This window comes from Oncorhynchus keta, chromosome 12 (genome assembly GCF_023373465.1).
Source record: "Oncorhynchus keta strain PuntledgeMale-10-30-2019 chromosome 12, Oket_V2, whole genome shotgun sequence".
Lineage (NCBI taxonomy): Eukaryota > Metazoa > Chordata > Actinopteri > Salmoniformes > Salmonidae > Oncorhynchus > Oncorhynchus keta.
The window spans coordinates 26,196,457-26,218,622 of NC_068432.1; the positions used below are offsets into that span (position 1 = coordinate 26,196,457).

General features: G+C 41.9%; 1 protein-coding gene across 1 annotated transcript; it reads right to left on the reverse strand.

Moving 5' to 3' along the window:
* Window positions 1–278: 278 nt before the first annotated feature.
* Window positions 279–21,122, reverse strand: LOC118391175 (protein Wnt-11-like). The gene is made up of 6 exons (XM_035782281.1): window positions 20,935–21,122; window positions 19,336–19,531; window positions 17,488–17,732; window positions 14,851–15,128; window positions 10,077–10,369; window positions 279–1,369 (listed from the first exon to the last, which is right to left on the reverse strand). The coding sequence occupies exons 2-6, from the start codon at window positions 19,416–19,418 to the stop codon at window positions 1,195–1,197; spliced, it is 1,074 nt and encodes a 357-aa protein (XP_035638174.1). The 5' UTR covers window positions 19,419–19,531; window positions 20,935–21,122; the 3' UTR covers window positions 279–1,194.
* Between the last annotated feature and the right edge of the window lie 1,044 nt (window positions 21,123–22,166).

A 22,166-nucleotide genomic window follows, 5' to 3' on the forward strand; every position in this document is an offset into this window, starting at 1 on the left:
AAAACTAAAACACATTACAAGTGTGCGCATTTATCTCACAGTCACAGGTCATTGTGTGAAACTGTTACTTTCTTAACACTTTGAGATGTCATTAATTACAGTAATGATTCGGGGGGAAGAAATATAGCTAGTCTATTTCAAAAACACCAGCCTGTGAGGTTACATATTTCTCTTGCCAAGTTTCTTTTAAATTACAAAAAGAAAATTCACCATGATGATGATGATGAGTTGCGGTCTTGGGAAAAGAAAAAATTGAGAGCTTGTTAAAGAGTCTATAATTAGTTTATAAATATTTCTTTCTTTAATTCAGCATACAAAAAGACAGTATGTACAGCCACGTAAGAGTGGTTCATCATAACACGGCATTAAAGGAGACCCATGTGTTCCGTTCACATGCTCTGAGGGTTAGGCTTTGGACTACCTGCATGTCAGAAATTATAGGGATAATGTGCTGTTTCTAACACTGGGAGTTATTTGTCCTTATCCTGAGGATGCACACAGAACTGTGTGTCTGCGGGCGAGTCCCCAGTCAAGCTCCAGTGCTCAAGAGTTCAACACCAGTTACTAAAAAAGTTCCACAACTAAAAGTACTTTAAGTTCCCTTTGTGTGTTGAGCACGATTTCCCTCTCTTTCTTTCAGTGTCTTTCTCTGTTGAAAAAAGGACTACCATTTGAGGAAAAACACCATGGATCCTTCAGAAGCCTTTGAATTCCGTGGAATGGTTCTGAAGTAAACGGTGAGTGTCAACATCAGAGTGAGGTTGGAAGTATACCCCCAACAGCAAACGAGGAGACTACAGTCCCTCTCCTCAAAAAACAAATCCAATATCATTTATTTGAATAAAAGTATATACGAAAATAGACATTTGATATCCGAGTACGGCAAGTGTAATGCACATTTATGAAAGGAAAGAAAAAATCCTCGAGGACGGTGGTCTTCACGTAAACCAATAGGCATTGTCACAACACCCTTGTGTCCGCGTTCGTAAAATGGAAAAGGTTTTAAGTCCAGCTTGTGAGTCAGAGTTTAATTAAAAAGAATGAACAAAAATAAACACTTTCTTGTCAAAATATACATGCTAAAGCTTAAGACAAAAGTAAGCCTTGGTAACGTAGTGCTTTGGTTATCTGTAGCCCCAGCACATAGACGTGGGGCGGTTAGGTGGGTAGGTGGATGAAGTAGACAACATGGACTCATTTGCAGACGTATCTCTCCACAATCCTCTCACACTTTTTACAGGTGACATAGCAGCACCAGTGGTACTTGCAGTGGCAGCGCTCCACCAGCTTCTCTGTGTAGGGGTTGTAGCCACGCCCACAGCACATCATGTCACAGCTGTCGCTGCCGATGGATGTCTTGTTGCATTGCCTGGAATGAACAGACAGAAAGGGGTAAAAAGTTACAACTATGTTTGAGAACCTTTTGCATTCCTAAATGACACTCATTCTGCCCCCAAACAAATGAGAGAAAAACAAACCATTCTACACACTGATAATACATTGTGGTTTATGGAAAGCCCTCAACGTCCCTAAAACATTTACATACACATAAACCCAGTCTCCCTAATAGATTCCCCCCTCAAACAACCCCATTGACCTTAGAAGAGTTCCTCTCTCAAAGATCAACCCCAAAACGTTTTGTCCAATGTTTTGGACAATTCCGAAACCATCTCAAGCCTAACAAATGTCTCTAAAAAGGGGAGCTTGATGAATGCTTATTGTGCATTCACCCAAACATTTCCCCCTTGTGTTTTGTCTTAGGGCACCGAATGCTTCGCTTGGGACCCTTTCTTAAGCCTGGGGGCATCTTAAGTGAGCAGAGAATAGCCGTATCATAAATCACAGTGAATACACATGGGAGCCCTCCCTCTATTTAACCCACTCTCGCTCCACATAATTGCATTGTTTTATAATACCAGAGTGTTAATGGCCAGCTTGGTGAGAGACAGAGACACTGAGAGGATGGCTGAAGCCTGCTGACACAGAGAAGGGACGAGGAGGGAATGGGTGGAGGGGCGGGAGGGATGTTAGAGTCATTGGGAAAAGTAGGACAGACTCATTACAATAGTGGCCTTTGGGACAGGCCAATTAACAATAGCTCTACACAGATATGTTTTGTCAGAGAAAATATGACCTTTCAGTCTGGTGCCTGGTGTAAAGTTAATGGATCAAAAGCACATGACCATCTGTAAACTCCACATCGCTCTCACACACCTGTGTGTCTCACAGTCAGAGCTACTAATCCAATTCTGAACTAAAACATCCTTCGATGGTGCCGTCCCTCGTGAGACCCACAGCGCTTGTTGCCTTTGAGATACTGATCATCCCTCAGCTCTGGGGATGTTATTGAGGTTTAACTTGTTATGCATTTCTTATTAATACAGAACACATTCTAACCCGGCAAGGAATGTCGCTACAAGGTATATTACTGGACAGCTTTCTACAGAAGGAGGCTTCCAACATTTCTAACCTTTACTAAGAAGTAGACTACATATGTTTACTGCTATTGCACTCCAGGTATTATCAACGGGGTCAAAAATATCCAAGGCGAGGAGTAGCGAGATTAGAACTCACTTGAAGGGTAAACACAGATAAGGCCACCCTGAAGTGTGTACCATTGAACACGGCTCCGTCAGGGTCAAACAAAGTGCACTATCCCTTGTGGAGGGGCTAGGGATCGTGGGAGTGAGGTGGATGGTGCTGAGGCCATGTGATGGGGAGGTGCGGTTAAAACATCCCCCAGACCCCTGCGACCCTCGTTGAAACACACACCACACGACACATCAGCGTCACACATAGTCACCAGGAGGCTGGTGATGCCTTGTGACTCAGCGTAAAGCACTGAATATATGCCATAGACCATGTGTTACGACCCCTTATCAGGTTGGGGACAGCAGATGCATGGAGCACTGTGACTGCACCTGACATGGAGCACTGTGACTGCACCTGACATGGAGCACTGTGACTGCACCTGACATGGAGCACTGTGACTGCACCTGACATGGAGCACTGTGACTGCACCTGACATGGAGCACTGTGACTGCACCTGACATGGAGCACTGTGACTGCACCTGACATGGAGCACTGTGACTGCACCTGACATGGAGCACTGTGACTGCACCTGACATGGAGCACTGTGACTGCACCTGACATGGAGCATGTCTTCGGGTTATCTGTTAAGTGGCCTAAAGAGACATTTGCATGAATTGTTTTCAATGTTCCGCATTTCCAGCTCCAAGAGCCCTGAACCCTACTCCTTACTGAAATTTGTCATACATCTTCTGCAGCCCAGCAGAGATTTAGCTACGCTACTAAAATTAATATCCATGGCAAAAGATACAAAAGGAAGAAAACCCACTAGGCTGCCAAAGATGGCAGTTGAAGTCAGAAGTTTACATACACTTAGGTTGGAGTCATTAAAACTTGTTTTTCAACCACTCCACAAACTTCTTGTGAACAAACTATAGTTTTGGCAAGTCGGTTAGGACATCTACTTTGTGCATGAGACAAGTCATTTTTCCAACAACTGCTTACAGACAGATTATTTCACTTATAATTCACTGTTCCAGTGGGTCAGAAGTTTACATATAGTAAGTTGACTGTGCCTTTAAACAGATTGGAAAATTCCAGAAAATTATGTCATGGCTTTAGAAGCTTCTGATAGGCTAATTGACATCATTTGAGTCAATTGGAGGTGAGCCTGTGGATGTATTTCAAGGCCTACCTTCAAACTCAGTGCCTCTTTGCTTAACATCATAGGAAAATCAAAAGAAACTAGCCAAGACCTCAGAATTTGTTTTTAGACCTCCACAAGTCTGGTTCATTCTTGGGAGCAATTTCAAATGCCTAAAGGTATCACGCTCATCTGTACAAACAATATTACGCAAGTATAAACACCATGGGACCACGTAGCCGTCATACCTCAGAGGAAGGAGATGCGTTCTGTCTCCCAGAGACGTACTTTGGTGCGAAAAGTGCAAATCAATCCCAGAACAACTGCAAAGGACCTTGTGAAGATGCTGGAGGAAACAGGTACAAAGGTATCTATATCCACAGTAAAACGAGTCCTATATCGACATAACCTGAAAGACCGCTCAGCAAAGAAGCCACTGCAGAACTCAGTGTGTCAGAGTGAGCAATGAGCTGTCGCCCACTCGTAGCTATGATGTGGGCGTGCCCCAAGGGTCAATACTGGGGCCCCTCCTGTTCAGCCTGTACATTAATGATCTGCCTTCTGTCTGTACTGGGTCTGAAGTTCAAATGTATGCAGATGATACAGTGATATATGTGCATGCAAAGAGCAAACAACAAGCTGCACAAGAACTCACTACTGTAATGGTCCAGGTTACAAAGTGGCTTAGTGAGTCGTGTTTGCATCTCAATGTGAAAAAAAATGTTTGCATGTTCTTCACAAAGAGGGCAACAGATGCTACTGAGCCAGATGTCTATGTGTCAGGGGAGAAGCTCCAGGTGGTATCCGATTTTAAGTACCTTGGCATCATACTTGATTCCAACCTCTCTTTTAAAAAGCATGTGAAAAGGGTAATTCAAATAACTAAATTCAACCTAGCTAATTTCCGATTTATACGAAATTGTTTGACTACAGCGGTAGCAAAACTGTACTTCAACTCTATGATACTCCCCCACTTAACATACTGCTTGACTAGTTGGGCCCAAGCTTGCTGTACAACATTAAAACCTATTCAGTCTGTCTACAAACAGGCTGTCAAAGTGCTTGATAGGAAGCCCAATAGCCATCATCATTGTCACATCCTTAGAAAGCATGAGCTCTTGAGTTGGGAAAATCTTGTGCAATACACCGACGCATGTCTTGTATTCAAGATCCTTAATGGCCTGGCTCCCCCTCCACTCAATATTTTTGTTAAACAGAAAACCCAGACATATGGCAGCAGATCCACAAGGTCTGCCATAAGAGGTGACTGTATAGTTCCCCTAAGGAAAAGCACCTTTAGTAAATCTGCATTCTCTGTGAGAGCTTCCCATGTCTGGAATACACTGCCATCAGACACACATAACTGCACCACATATCACACTTTCACAAAATGCTTGAAGACATGGCTAAAGGTCAATCAGATTTGTGAACATGGTCCGTAGCAGTGTGTTGCCGCTTTCCATGTTGTCTGTTGCTTGTGAGGTGTGGAAACACTTTGTTGCTTTTATGAATTTTGTCTTGCTGCTTTTTGTTCTATGTTGCTCTGTCTGTATGCTACGTCTTGCTTGTCCTATGTTGCTCTGTCTGTATGCTATGTCTTGCGTGTCCTATGTTGCTATGTTTTGCTTGTTCTATGTTGCTATTGTCTATATTGTAATTGTTTTTAATAACCTGCCCAGGGACTGCGGTTGAAAATTAGCCGGCTGGCTAAAACCGGCACTTTTACTGAAACGTTGATTAATGTGCACTGTCCCTGTAAAAATAAAAAATAAACTCAAACTCAAGCTCCAAAACCTCCAGAAAAAAGCCAAACTACAGTTTTGCAACTGCACATGGGGACAAAGATTGTACTTTTTGGAAAAATGTCCTCTGATCTGATGAAACAAAAATAGAACTGTTTGGCCATAATGACCATTATGTTTAGAGGAAAAAGGGGGAGGCTTGCAAGCCGAAGAACACCATCCCAACCGTGAAGCACGGGGGTGGCAGCATCATGTTCTCGGGGTGCTTGGCTGCGGGAGGGAGGGACTGGTGCACTTCACAAAATAGATGACCTCGTGAGAATGGAAAATTATGTGGATATATTGAAGCAACATCTCAAGTCATCAGTCAGGAAGTTAAAGCTTGGTAGAAAATGGGTCTTCCCCAAGCATACGTCCAAAGTTGTGGCAAAATGGCTTAAGGACAACAAAGTCAAGGTATTGGAGTGGCCATCACAAAGCCCTGGCCTCAATCCCATAGAAAATTTGTGGACAGAACTGTAAAAGTGTAAAAGTGTGTGCGAGGGGCCTCCCGGGTGGCGCAGTGGTTAAGGGTGCTGTACTGGGTTCGCGCCCAGGCTCTGTCGTAACCGGCCGCGACCGGGAGGTCCATGGGGCGACGCACAATTGGCCTAGCGTCGTCCGGGTTAGGGAGGGATTGGTCGGTAGGGATGTCCTTGTCTCATCGCGCACCAGCGACTCCTGTGGCGGGCCGGGCGCAGTGCGCGCTAACAAAAGTTGCCAGGTGCACGGTGTGTCCTCCGACACATTGGTGCGGCTGGCTTCCGGGTTGGATGCGCGCTGTGTTAAGAAGCAGTGCGGCATGGTTGGGTTGTGTATCGGAGGGCGCATGACTTTCAACCTTCGTCTCTCCCGAGCCCGTACGGGAGTTGTAGCGATGAGACAAGATAGTAGCTACTACAACAATTGGATACCACAAAATTGGGGAGAAAAAGGGGTAAAATTCAACAAAAGAAAACATTGAAAAAAGTGTGTGCGAGCAAAGAGGCCTACAAACCTGACTCAGTTACACCAGCTCTGTCAGGAGGAATGGGCCAAAATTCACCCAACTTATTGTGGGAAGCTTGAAACGTTTGACCCAAGTTAAACAATTTAAAGGCAATGCTACCATTAAAACTTGTTTTTCAACCACTCCACAAATGTCTTGTTAACAAACTATAGTTAGCAATGCTACCAAGGCAATGCTACCAAATACTAATGGAGTTGTAAATGTATGTAAACTTTTGACCCACTGGGAATGTGATGAAAGAAATAAAAGCTGAAATAAATCATTCGCTCTACTATTATTCTGACATTTCACATTCTAAAAATAAAGTTGGGATCCTAACTGACCTAAGACTGGGAATTTTTAGTAGGATTAAATGTCAGGAATTGTGAAAACTGAGTTTAAATGTATTTGGCTAAGGTGTATGTAAACTTCCGACTTCAACTGTATCTGGCCTTTACCCCAGACAAAGAAAATACCCCTTACTTCCCACTAAGTTCTCACAGTGGTCCGACCGACAACACGCAACGTGTATTTCCTAATGAATACCTTCAGATGAATAGAGAGAATCTTGTTTAATCTTAACCCGTTTCCTTCTGTGTCGTGCTCTCAAATCGATATCAGCTGAATGCACTCAGGCTCTAAGAGTAACCACATTACTCACCCCAGTCTGATAGCAACACAAGGGCACAAGTCACAATGGGCATGGCAGTGACACGTGCTCAGACATACCACAGACAGGCCAATCTCAGGGACCACTTGCTTTATCAGGGATTCTCAAAACAAAATGGTGCCTGCCACCAGGGAGGGCGGCAGCTAATTAAATCAACATCCTGGACGAACTCCCCGCTTGAGAAAACAAACAGGAATGGTAATTTCCTAAATGTTAGCTGCACGGCCGTGAAGCAGGAACCAGGCAGAGCCAGGCCTACATTCTGAGTATGTAGAGCTTTCACAAAAGAGGTAGCTATGATTTTGTAAGGTCCTATATTACAACCTGGATTCAGGGGTAGACGTAACATAGTAAATGTATATTCGGGACACTCCAATTAGTATGATATGTCACAATTCTCATGGTATTTATTAATTTATCCATTTGGTATGATATGCTCCGAATTACAATTCGTATGATATGTTTCCCGAATTCCAATTCGTACAATATGTTGTGAATTTCCAAAACATATGATATGTTACATATTCTAATTTGTTGTGGGTTAGATAGATGGCTAATGTTAGCTAGGCTATGGGTTGGGGGGTTAAGGTTAGGGTTAGGTTAGGGTTAAGGTTAGGGTTAGGAGTTAGGTTAAAGTGTTAAGGTTAGGGTTAGAGAAAGGGTTAGCTAGCATGCTAAGTAGTTGCAAAGTAGCTAAAAAGTAGTAAGTAGTTGCAAACTTGTTAATTGACTAAAATGCTGAAGTTGTCTGTGATGAGATTCGAAGATGCAACCTTTGGGTTGCTAGACATTCACGTTATAAGTAACCTTCTGTCTTATGTAACCATACCAAACGTGACATATCATAGTAATTTGAATGTCCCGGATGTACATAAGATCAGGCTGTATATTCTTTCACAATGCTCCACCCATGACATTAGGGCGGTGGCGGTCACGAAATTCCGTCAGCCGGTAATTGTCAAGCAAATAACTGACGGTCTCACGGTAATTGACCATTAATTAACATAACACATTTAGCATCTCCTGGCTTCTACACGTCTACAAGCCACTGATGCAGACCTTTGGAACATCTACATTTGAAAAAGTCTAATAAATCCATGTAATATAGCCTACACCTTCACAATAAATCCATGTAATATAGCCTACACCTTCACAATAAATCCATGTAATATAGTCTATACCTTCACAATAAATCCATGATTTATTTTAGACAGGTCTAAAGAAACATGATATGAAGAAAATGAGTCTATTTCAGAAGAACAGGATAGCATACTCTGAGTTGTTCTTATGTTAGGCCCTTATCTGGCTATGCCATGTGGCTGTGGGCTACACTAGTTCATTTAGCAGACAAGATTTGCTTAGAATTCCGTGGCATGATTTATATTATTTTATAGTATGAATAATACAATTAAACAAAGCTGAATAAAAAAGAAAGGACATATTTTCCAAACGATTTGGGGGAATGCGCACATGCGGCTATTCTGTGTTGAGCGGTTAACAAAGAAATAGGTACTCCTTTATGCTTAATGTATAGTTATTAATGTAACTTCAATTGTTCTACAAACTTTGGGCTATAAGTTTTGATTTTTAATACATTGTAAGGCTGCATGATGCGACTCTAATGATGATTTGAAAAAAGTAGCTTGAAAGGCATGAGCTCTGCTTTGTTTTTTTTGCGCAGACTGTACACACTTCGTCAGTCTCTCATTCACAATTTGAGAAGCACTTGATAATGCCTTGAAATTCCCTTTGTGTGGCCATAATGCAACCTAAAAAAGCCATTCCTTCTGCAGCCCTTCTCTCTGAGTGCTGCCTGCTCAGAAGCACCTCTCATCTCACTCACACGGTTCTCCATCACGTGATCGGGTCTTTCTCACAGGATAAAAGTGAATACAGACACATCGGGGACGCAACTGCGCGCATCCTTATCCAAACCACAAAGGCGATTGTGCATGTAATGCTTTTATTATAAAGCTGCTTTTTGATGGTGAAAATTAGTATGTATGATAGTTAAGCTCTACATCCCTTGTAAAGAGTATTAATGTGCTTCATTTTAAGAAGTTATTTGGCCACTTTAGTTATGATACAAACCTTATCAAAGCATATAGGCCTATGGTCTAGGCTTCATTAGGTGTGTGACTATGATTCTAAAACGTCACAAGTGGTAGTATATAATTCACAATTGATAGGCTAATATTGTCACCCATCAGTTTATTCTTGATTTAATCTTGTCTTTACATGTACTAAATAATACATGTGTGAAATGTGTTTTGATATAGAATGGGCCCTTATCAGGCACCTGTATCGAAGCCGGGGCAGCGGGAAAAAGACATGTCATCTATGCACTTAAATAGCGAATGGAGGATGCTTTCCTGTAGTTCATTTTCATGCCAGGTAGGCTATACTCCTGTTGTAAAGATAAACAATGTGCTTAATATTTGCTTAATATTAGGAAAGTTGAGAAATAAATATAGCCATCACTGTGTTTTCTCTCATAATTGCATAGCCTATAGAAATGTTGTGCAACATGAGCTCATGGGCTCTCATTACATTTACATTTAAGTCATTTAGCAGACGCTCTTATCCAGAGCGACTTACAAATTGGTGCATTCACCTTATGACATCCAGTGGAACAGCCACTTTACAATAGTGCATCTAATGCATGAAGTGTTTGATTCCATTTTCGATAACATTTGCATTCAATGGGACAATAGAGTTATTAATATAACATTAGAACATTTAAATTGGCTCAGAATAGGGCTCGTACACATGGATTAGTGGCCTGAGGGAACACACTTAATGTGTTGTGAAAAGTGTTATGAAATGTCATGTAATATTTAAAATTGTATATAGCTGCTTTAATGTAGCTGCCTCAAATACACACATACATACACACACACACACAAACACACAAACACACACAGACACACACACACACACACACAGTTCCTGTAACAGGCTCACCTGTCCTGGGTGCCGACGGAACCCAGCTTGTCGTTCTTGGCACAGAAGTCCGGAGAGCTCTGCAGGTAGACCAGTTCGTTCTCTCTGACGGGCCTGATGTCAATGTCCTTGGGGACCAGCTGCTTGCGCGTACCCATGGGTCTGTGCACCACCTTAGTGGCTGACAGGTACTTGGTCTTCAGGTCAATGGCGATGTCCTTCAGGTCCTGCAGGCCTCTCCAGCAGGTCCGTATGGAGCAGGAGCCAGACACACCGTGACACTTACACTTCATCACCAGCGCATCTCTCAGGGCCTGGAGGACGTGAACGTAAAACACTGTTACTATTGAGGATAATGCTACAGCAGAAAATATGTGCAATAGGGATTGATTTACAGTAATAGGCCCTGAAAAGAGCTATATACAGTGCATTCGGAAAGTATTCAGACCCCTTAACATTTTACATATTTTTTTACATTACAGCCTTATTCTAAAATGTATTAAATTGTTTTTTTCCCTCATTAATCTACACACAATACCCCATAATTAAAAAGCAAAAACTGGTTTTTAGAAATGTTTGAAAAAAAATAAAATAAAAAAAAATAAAACCTTATTTGCATAAGTATTCAGACCTTTTGCTATGAGACTCGAAATTGAAGTAAGGTGCATCCTGTTTCCATTGATCATCCTTGAGAGGTTTCTTAAACTTGATTGGAGTCCACGTGTAGTAAATTCAATTGACTGGACATGATTTGGAAAGGCACACATCTGTCTATATAAGGTCCCACAGTTGACAGGGCATTTCAGAGCAAAAACCAAGCCATGAGGCTGAAGGAATTGTCCGTAGAGCTCAGAGACAAGATTGTATCGAGGCACAGATCTGGGGAAGGGTACCAAAATATTTCTGAAGCATTGAAGGTCCCCAAGAACAAACTGGCCTCCCTCATTCTTAAATACAAGGCTGCAAGTTTGGAACCACCAAGACTCTTCCTAGAGCTGGCCGCGCGGCAAAACTGAGCAATCGGGAGAGAAGGGCCTTGGTCAGGGAGGTGACCAAGAACCAGATCGTCACTCTGACAAAGCTCCAGCGTTCCTCTGTGGAGATGGGAGAACCTTCCAGAAGGACAACCATTTCTGTAGCACTCCACTTTTTTATTTATTTGATCTTTATTTAACCAGGCAAGAACAAATTCTTATTTTCAATGACAGCCTAGGAACAGTGGGTTAACTGCCTGTTCAGGGGCAGAATGACAGATTTGTACCTTGTCAGCTCAGGGGTTTGAACTTGCAACCTTCCGGTTACTAGTCCAATGCTCTAACCACTTAGGCTACCCTTCTGCCCCACTAATCAGACCTTTATGGTAGAGTGGTCAGATGGAACTCACTCCTCCTAAAAGGGAGATGAAAGCCCGCTAGGGGTTTGCCAAGGGACACCTAAAGGACTCTCAGACCATGAGAAGCAAGATTCTCTGGTCTGATGAAACCAAGATTGAACTCTTTGGCCTGAATACCAAGTTTCACGTATGGAGGGAACCTGGCACCATTCCTACGGTGAAGCATGGTGACGGATGCATGATGTTGTTGGGATGTTTTTCAGTAGCAGGGACTGGGAAACTAGTCAGGATCGAGGGGAAGATGAACAGAACAAAGTACATAGAAATCCTTCATGAAAACATGCTCCAGAGCGCTCAGGACCTCAGACTGGGGTGAAGGTTCACCTTCCAATAGGACAACGACCCTAAGCACACAGCCAAGACAAGGCAGGAGTCTCTGAATGACCTTGAGTGGCCCAGCCTGGACTTGAACCCGATCAAACATCTCTGGAGAGACCTGAAAATAGCTGTGCAGCGACGCTCCCCATCCAACCTGACAGAGCTTGAGAGGATCTGCAGAGAAAGTGCTTTAACAAAGTACTGAGTAAAGGGTCTGAATATTTCTGTAAATGTTATATTTCAGTTTTTTCTTCTCGCTTTTTCATTATGGGTTATTGTGTGTAGATTGATGAGGGGAAAAAATTATTAACCCTATTTTAGGATATGGCTGTAATGTAACAAAATGTGGAAAAACTCAAGGGGTCTGAATACTTTCCGAATGGACTGTATGCTCAAATAGTCATCCATATATCCATCTTTCAAGCCAAACTACTACTGCTACTCCTACTACTACTACTACTACTACTAGCCTTAACCCTTGTGTGGTGTTCGGGTCTGTGGGACACATTTTCAATGTTATATGAAGAACATGTAAAATAACAACTTTTCATTGAGTGCACACTGTGCACCGCCCTACACATTTGTATTACATATGTGGTGTTCGGGTCCACTGGACCCGAGGGTAATAAAAGTGTGGAAAAGTGTATGTGTAGGTGAAAACAAGTCAAATTAAACCAAAAGTTTTAGTGTGTGCCTTCTCTCTGTCTTCCTCCTCCTAACCTGGCTCTCTCCCTGCCTGTCTGCCTGTATCCTGCTATTCTCGCACTCTTTACCATTTGTAGTGTGTGAAACTACACAATGTCTTGCGGGAACCTGCACAATGTTATTATAATACATTAGTCTGATACATTGTAGCTCCTTACCACAATCAATCAGTATGGCAAAAATAATCTCTGCTCAGAGGGCCTTAGAAATAATTTTTGCAGAGAGAGAAGCTACAGTAGTGCGGAAGGAGCATCTTCCACTTTAGAAGATGAAGACATTTCAGAATATGACGATTAAGTCTCTGTCAATTCAAAGTCTGACAGTGAGTTGGAAGAAGAGGATGAGATTGCCCCTCAGCCAGCCCCAGAACCAGCCCATCAGCAGCCAGCCAGTGGGCAACCAGCTCGTCAGCAGCCTGCAGGAGAGATATAGATGTAAAAAAAATGGTGACATTGAATGGTCTTCTTGCCCAAAGAATGAGCCACCCCGCATGGCTGCCAATGTGATGCGGATGCAACCAGGGCCGACGTGGATGATGGTTAGTCATGTGCAGGTCATAAAGTCTTCTTTTGAACTGTTCATCCCAGATACCATCCAGAAAATCATTCTGGACACTAATTTGGAGGGAAGGTGTGTTTTTGGATAGAGATGGAAAGAGATGGACAAAACTCATTTACATTTTTAGATCCAATGGGAAATCTGCAGAATCCCTGTGGAATGCAGAAACTAGCAGATAACATTTCCGTGCAACAATGTCTCTGGAAAATGTACACATTCTTTCCAGGATTATCCGCTTTCGATAACTGAGCCACCAGACCAGCTCAGCGGCAGAGAGACAAGCTAGCTGCAATCAGGTCAGTGTGGGACACGTGGGTGGACCGCCTTCTCCTGTTTTACAACCCTGGGCCCAACGTTACTGTTGATGAGCAGCTTATGCCATTTAGGGGCTGCTGCTCCTTCAGGCAGTACATACAGTCTAAACCTGCAAAATATTGAATCAAGATCTGGACTGCTTGTGATGCTTCTTCATCATATGCGTGGAACTTGCAAGTGTATACAGGGAAGCCAGATGGAGGAGCCCCTGAAAAGAACCAAGGGATGCGGGTTGTCCTGGATGTGACACAAGGACTCGGTGGACACAACATCAAATGCGATAACTTTTTTACTTTGCACAAGTTGGGACAGGAGTTCCTCAAGAGGAAGCTGACGATGGTAGGAACCGTATGAAAAAACAAGCCAGAGCTCCCACCTCAGGCCGACACGTCCCTAGTGTCCTACGTGCCAAAGAAAGGCAAAAATGTGGTACTCATGCTCCATAGTGATGGGAGAATCTGTGGCCAGGAACAACAACAAAACAGAAATCATAATGGATTACAATGCCACAAAAGGAGGGGTGGACAATTTAAACAAGCTGCTTTCCAGACGATCCTGCAAACTCCACTTTTTACAGGTAGGCAGTATTTTGTTTGCCCTGGACTCCAGAGAAGTGACATAATATCCCTAGTTGTTATTGGCTGCCAAACAGGAATGGTTGTAATGGCTGTAATGACAGGCTACATTTGCGCAGCGATTATGTTCACGTGTTAGCGTATGTGCCTCGGGCATGTGTGTGTGTGGGTCGCAAACTTTTAACCAACTATTTTTGGGATCTTGCAGGTCAAAACGTTTGAGAACCACTAAGCTAGCTAGGGAGAGAATATTGCCATAAATATATATCTAGCTCCAAATATTGTTTGGTGATCAAAAATATTAACTGTTTACTTTGCAAGCTCACCAGCAATGGGGCATCAGTCATAAATTACTAGCATAGGCCTAGCTACTGTTCTTTTGGTATGTCAAAACTGCTTGAAATGTATAATTGACTTACATTAGGAATTAGTTGGAATTAGTTGCAAAGTATGTTATAACATAATCAAAATGTGTTATAGACAAAATAATGAAAAGGGCTGTCTGGAAGCCTCAATAAACAGTCAAGTTCCATAGGTTTTATTTTTTTACTTGACTTGAAAAAACATGTGACTTGACTCAACTTGAATTGTTTTTGGAAAGCATGATTTAGATTTGACTCGAGACTCGTTCGACTTGAGACTCAGATCTTGTGAATTGCTCGTGACTCAAATAATAGTGACTTTTATTTTACTAAGCAAGTCAGTTAAGAACAAATTCTTATTTTCAATGACGGCAGTGGGTTAACTGCCTGTTCAGGGGCAGAACGACAGATTTGTACCTTGTCAACTCGGGGATATGAACTTGCAACCTTTTGGTTACTAGTCCAAATGATCTAACCACTAGGCTACCCTGCCGTCCCACCTCTGAATACTACTACATAGAATGAACAGTAAGTCATCAGTGATCTGTGCTAATAAGATTACTTTGTACCTGTCTCCCCACTTCACTGTTGTGCAGATGCATCAGCTTGTTGGCGTGGGAGCCTGCCTTCTTCATCTTCATCGGGGCGTCAGAGAACTTGGAGCCCATGACCAGGCCATAGTGCAGGTTGTCTGCACATCCGCCCCAGCGGTAGCCCGGCTCAGGGATCTCCCCGGGGATGGGGCCGCATGAACACAGGCGCAGGTCCCCCGACGTGCACGCCTGCGCTATGGTGTGGCTGATGGCCGCCGCAGACAGGGCATACACAAAAGCTGACTCCCTCGTGCCTGTTTGGAACGAGACAAGGCCTTTTGAGTGAGGGAAAATACATCAGTGAGTATAATTTTTGTAGTAGAATCTAACCTTTATCTATTGTATCATTGAACAGTTTGCCAAGTGAAACCTCAGTAAAAGTAACATCAGATAGTCACTAGACAGATATGGTTATACAGCCGGAGTGGATCATATGGATCTAATGTAGGTGATGAAGTGTGTACACAAAGAGGGCAGATATGTCAATGCTGGACGATGGAGGTGGGAGACAGGAAGAACCAGCCAGACCACAAAAACATCCCTGTATGAAGAAGACCACTAGTTTATTATTGGCCAGTGGCTTCTCAAGACTGGTCTAACAGTTGACAGATGGAGCTTGTCTTCTCCTGAGGCGTATCATCGTGGATCTATCTCCTTAAATCTTTGATTAGGAGCCAGCTCTTTGTTGTGTTATATATATTATATATATCTTCACCCAAACTCAGTCAAACTGGAACTGACATTGGCTCTGCCTGGCTCAGCAAAGATCCCTTTGGCAATGGAAATAAACCCATCAAAGTAGAAGTACAGAACATGGAAAGACTCTCAGACAAATCACTGAAAGGAGTGTGCATATAATGAGACAATGATCGATCAAAATCTGTAGGCACGTACTGTATACATTACTAATGCTTTGTACTGGAAGGAGCAACTAAGAGCCTGCCTATTCATACGACATATGTTCAGTTGAGTTCGCTGATAATATTTAACATCTTGCAGTACTATAGAAAACCAGATGCGTGTAGGTAATGTGTGACATAAAAGGGATTTAAAACTGAGAAGGATGAGTTGTCACAAAAAAAGATGTCTAGATCCCTTCTAATAGTCACTGTCAAACTCAATACTATCTCTCACATGAAGAATGGAATCTATTGTGCCACAAAAGAGAGTCAAGACACTGTTAAGCTATGAAGACAACCACATCAAGTACTTGGAACATAAAGAGAAGGACTTTGTAGCACGGATATTAGGGAGGTGGGTGGCTAGGGTGATAAAGGACAATTTTCTTTCTTTCAAGGGGACACAAAGAAGAATGGTAGCCTTTGCTTGGCCCAGTCTGCTCTGCCCTCAGAGCACAAAAGACCCCCAAGGACGATGATTAAGGCTTTAAACTCTCGCTTGTAAATGATCTCCTGCAACACTTGAATTAGCTTTTTGAATCCCACCAATGACACAGAGTTTCTACTGTGCTGATAATTTGGTCTGAGATGATCACTCCTAATTCTATTGAAAAAAACGTTTGGGTTGCACACCTAGCACAATGGATCTCACACCACCATTTCAATCAATTGATCTCACAGCACCATAAACAGTAGGGGAGACTGGGGTTTGTTGTCTCACGGGTTTTAGTATTTGGCATTTTATTAGGATCCCCATTAGTTACTGCTGAAGCAGCAGCTCCTCTTCCTGGGGTCCCACACAAAACATAAAACATGACATAATACAGATCATTCATAGACAAGAACAACTCAAGGACAATCTAAATGGCACTGTGCAATATTTGTAAGGTTAACATGTGTGCATTCTTTGAAAGAACCGATCCATCTGGTCTATTCATGTCAGCATGTCAAAACAGTGAGGTTAGGAGAATTTGTGTTTTACATAGATGAGGGGGGATTTTCTTTCCTTTTTTTGTTTTAATTACAGGAGTATCCATGAACAATTATGTTTGTTGAAAAGAAGAGAGGGAGAGCTATATTTCAAACCTATTTTCTGAGTTCCAAGGTCCAGCCATGTAGTAGCTAACATCTTTATTAGCACTGGGGTTGGTTGTCACTATCAACCCATTATAATAAATCCCAAGCTCTTTTGTGCTTGTGCTATAAAAAGTTCCCTTCATTGCCGCTCTCTCACACACTTATTTTTTATGTCTTCCCCCCCCACACACACACATGCTTGTGCAAACATACACATACACACCCAAATTTACTCAAAATGTCATATGTTTTTCTCACGGCATAAAATGTTGAATTTGTTAGAAATATCCTTAGTTCAAAGAAAGGCTTTTTCTAAGATGATGTATGCTATATTGCTTCATTTCCTGTTACAAAAAGAATAAGCTACTAGCAAACATTGTGACAACCAACAACATACTGTGTGACATCCTATCCCACGATGGGGCTGGTTGTCACAGGTGGACAGAGTGTGTTTTGATGGCTTGCAACTCCATGTTGGAATAAGATATGAGGGTCCCCATTTCAACCCAATACCTTGGTCTTTCTCCTAATATTGAAAATAGCCTTTTAAGATATACTGGTGCTGAGAAATACACAGAAGAGTAAAAAGTGTGACAGCCAACCCCGGTCTCCCCTAGACTGTGACCAGTAGGCCTACCTCTGTCAAGATCTGGACGATACCTCGAGGAGTCACTGGGGATTTCAATAGAGGAACAGTTCCAGCGCATGTCAGCGAAGGTCTTCTGGCAGGTCTTCTTGACCTCGCGGGCTGCGGCGATGATGGTCTGCATGAGCTCCAGGTTGCTCCGACACAGTTGGGCTTGTGACGACACCAGGCCGGGCAGCAGCTTGCAGTGTTGGGTCTGGTTGATGTGTAGGGACGTGGGTGTGTGAGATAGGGCCCTGGAACAGAAACAGACGTAATTATAAGTACTTCATTATGATGGATTCAACTCAGAGGTTTCTATAAGGCAAACATGTCATCTGAAAAATTCCAAGATCAAAATATTTCACGTTTTTGATATGAAATATGACATGATTTTATGAATGCAAAAGCCGATGCCATAGTTAAAAAATAATTTTCTCACTTCTAACATACATACATTTTTAGGCCCATAACTATAGTTATGATACATACTGAACCATTGCACTTCAAACATGTTTTCAACCAGTCAAACAGATTATCAGAACTGTTGGAACTTTTAACATTTTTGGCATTCGTACCACTTGACTTGGAAGATACAAAAATACCAGAGAGAGGATGCCAATGAAAATCTCTCAAGAAGTCACGAACAGGTAAAACATAACAGACCACAGCTTGGCATCAGACTATTCTCCTGATTTAGTTCAGCAGAGGAGGTTCCAGAACATGCCAAATGATTAATTCATCATAGGCAAAAACCCTGACCCAGATCTAACTGACAGCACTACATCTATCCATCTATCATCATTTACATTCTTCATTGTTAAAAGGATTGCATTCTACCGAGAATTTTGTTTGGCATAAATCATCTGATTACGAAATCTAAAAGGGGGGCACACATACTTGATTTGCACATAGACAGAACAGAAGATTAGTTAATAGAAAAACCACCAGAGAATCTGGTCAGTCAGTGTCTGACTGTTTTCTATGTCTTGTAGCAGCACTGCGAGGGAGAGAGAGTTCCGTGAGAACCAGCCAGTGCCTCCTGCACTATGGCCTGTTTCGGATTAGGAGTGAGGGGAGTGGCCACTCCATGCCCAACGATAAGTTGTGACAGACTCCCCTGTGCTCGTGGTAACCCAGAGCTCACAGGTGTTTATGGCCGCATCTGGTTCACATCCAGGCACCGTAGAAATATCAAGGCTGGGAGAGACCCTTTCTACTATAGGATTTAGCACAATGTCATGCAATCTCCATCTCTCTCTCTCTGAGTCACATTTGCTGTTCGACTGTTATAGCCTATAGAAATCTTACAACAACTCACTCATAGGTTTCAGATGCTACAGATGGTAAAAGAAAACATCCTAAATCATGTGCAGGCATAAAATGTCAATCAATCTATGAACCAAAGAAAAATATGTACCAAAGTCAATGAGGAATATGTATATCTAAGGGAAGAACTTCCAAATGATGTCACTCTTGGTTATACTGATGTTTAACACACAAGCTGCTTGTTGCTTTCGAGTACTCTGTTCTACCAGAGTATTCATTTTTCACTCCATAATTCCCATTCAAATCTTCTCATTAACATTCATCAGGGGACAAATTGAGAACCTGGACTGAAATAACGCACAGCCTTTCTTTTAGTTTACCGGCAGAAAATGTGGCAAATGTTCATCCTCAGATGGACAATAAAGTTATATTATATTTTTCTGCAGGTTTAGAATAAATACAGTAGAAAACAAGAAGGACTTGGAGAGCCCCAGCTTCTGTTTTGCTGCCTATGCACAACACAAGCCACAATAAACAGTAAAGCAAAAGGAAGAATGCACACACATAAAAGACAACATAAAAGTTCCTTACAGCCATTTGATGCCGGAGCAGATCTGGGACAGCAGCAGAATGGTAAGCAGACAGAGTGGGAGGGTGTTAGACGTTTTCTTCATAATGATAGTGTTCCAACTTAGAGATGACAGTAATGCAGGTGGCTGTTGGCTTTTAGGCTCTTATAGGTGCAATCACAAGTCAACTGCCATGACACCGTCTCCCCCTCTTTCCCCTGTTTGGTGGAATACAAAAATACACCATTAAAGGAACACTCCACACTATTCAAAGCAAAATGTCAAAAGATAATCTATGCTATAATGGTTTTGTTCACTGCCACATTTATTATGTATAGTGGAAAAGTCATAGAGAAATCTAAAACCCTATTTCAAGAAATGTATTAATTGTGGAACTCTTGGGCTCATCCTTCCGACTGGTGCAACAACACTCACTGCAGGGGTTATTGAGAGTTGACAGACCCCCCCCCCACACACACACACACAAACTGAATTGTATTTTCTGCTTAACTTCAGATAGATTTCAGATAGTAATGTGATCAGTGGATGGCAACACCAGCAGCGCACACTACCCTACAGCAGACACGGTTGTACTGGTACAGGGCATTACCTCCATCAGATAGGGTTTTTACTTGTCTTGTGTTGATAAGGAAGCTCCGAAAATAACTTGAATTTTATGCCTTAAACAAAACACGAATCTCACTGATTCTAGTGATATTTAAAGTGGAAATAATAGTTGCATAACAGTATAATAACACTATTATTTGACTCTATTTTCACCATGTTGCAAATCTTCCTAAGCATCTCTAACCATGTGGCTAATACAAACCTATAGCCTAATTTATTACATGTTGCGAATTGTGATCTAAATTGGCTACGCTGTACAGGAGCACAACATCAGACCCTTTGGACATGTCAGCTACAGCACATGTGGTATAACGGTTAGCAAGCAATCAACTATCAGCAGGCAATCAGTTTAGATAAGAATATCCGATTTTACATTAAAAACATATATTCAACATTTAAACACATTTAACATTTCTACACAAAACCTTAAAGTTGTGGTAGTTCCATTTGTCCCGATCTCCCATTTTATATAAGGTGCATTGGGTTTACGCGAGGGAAACCCCTCTATGCATGCAGAGGTTACTTTGGTATTTTGTGTGGGGTGAAACTGTCAATGAAATTAATAGTTTTCCCCATGATCACCTTCAACGAATATCTATTAAATTCCCGTTGCATAATATAGCCGTATCAGCCACTAAACCTAAACATTGGTACTTTATTCCACATCGTTCTCTTTCAAATTCCCCTCCATCTGCATGTTTGAAGCTGTCTCCTGTCTTCAGTCGCAGTGGGAACAATAGGTAAATAAAGTTACTCTTAAAATGTAGTTTGAGTCACGTTCAAGTTAATAAGGCAGCCTACACTCGAGTCCTTATTCGAAAATATCTTGGATATTATCTATCCAAACTTAAATCAGATATATAATAGCCTAAACGTTTAAATAGCCTAGTTCGTGTTCAACCAATTAAAAGCTATCAAACTATGAAAATACGCATGTCATCGATAACTTTAGACTTTGATAGTCATGTCATGAAACTAGACCATTGCTCCTCACCTTTAATGATGATTCGTGTCAGTGTAATATCCTTTTTAATTCAATATCCTCCACAAATTCGTATAAATCCACAATTTCGCAATTCAAATGAATCCAAAGAAGTAAGCATCGTTTACTCCCCAGCAACAGTGGCTACCTCTTCTCTCTCGCAGGTTATTCAGCGCGCAGTGCCTCTCGCTGCGGAATGTGTTGGACTCATGGCAGTGGGGCAGCCTCAACTCATAAGTACTCCTGCGCCGCTTTGATCTCGCTGGTGATGTCAGGCACAATTAGCATAACAAAGCGGTTTGAATTTGGACTTCCAAGGAGATATGTAAGATACCCACACTGTCATTGTCCAATCTTGCTCTACATGTTAGATCATTTTAACCAGTTGCGCTATAGTTTTTGTCCAACACTAATACTCACAATAATGATAATAGTTTAATATATAATAGAAACCACGAATAGGTTCAAGTTTTAATGTCACATACACAAGTACAGTGAAATGCCTTTCTTGCAAATTCAAAACCCGACAATGCAATAATAAATAACAATGTAATACTAGAAAAAACACATGAGAAATAAGACGAAATATGAAAAACACAATAAGTAAGTAAGTAAGCATACTGCAGAGTCTGTTCCAATACCATATTTACAATGTGCAGGGATACTGCAGTAAATACTGTATGTATAGGTAAGGTGAAAAGGCAACATTATATAAGATTAACAGAGTAGCAGCAGCTTGTATGTGAATGGATGTCCGTGTGTGTAGATTCTGTACAAACGTATGTGCATATTATGTGTGAGTGAACAGATGTTGTGTAAATGTGTAGGGCCCTGTGAGTGTGCATAGACAGAGTACAAAACTAAAACAAAGGGTCAATAACGATACAAGGTTAACTCAGATAGTCCGTGTAGCTATTTTGTTAACTATCTATAAGTCTTATTGCTTGGGGATAGAAGCTGTCCAAGAGCCTGTTGGTCCCAGACTTGATGCACCGGTACCACTTGCCGTGCGGAAGCAGAAAGAATAGTCTATGGCTTGGGAGGTTAGTCTTTAACGATTTCCCGGGCCTTCCCATCACACCGCCTGATATAGATATCCTGGATGGCAAGGAGCTCAGCCTAATAGGCCCAATAATATATGATGGTGATGATTATTATTTATATTTTTAGTATTATGCTATTACCACCATGGGCCTGTTGTTTTATTATCAGCATCGTCTATGCATAAAAAAAAAATGAAATGT

Coding starts and splice junctions, on each gene's coding strand:
- LOC118391175 (XM_035782281.1), bottom strand. CDS start 19,418: ATGAAGAAAACGTCTAACACCCTCCCACTCTGTCTGCTTACCATTCTG. Junction 17,733..19,335: donor TGCTCCGGCATCAAATGGCT/GTAAGGAACTTT, acceptor TTTCTGTTCCAG/GGCCCTATCTCACACACCCA. Junction 15,129..17,487: donor TCGTCCAGATCTTGACAGAG/GTAGGCCTACTG, acceptor CGTTCCAAACAG/GCACGAGGGAGTCAGCTTTT.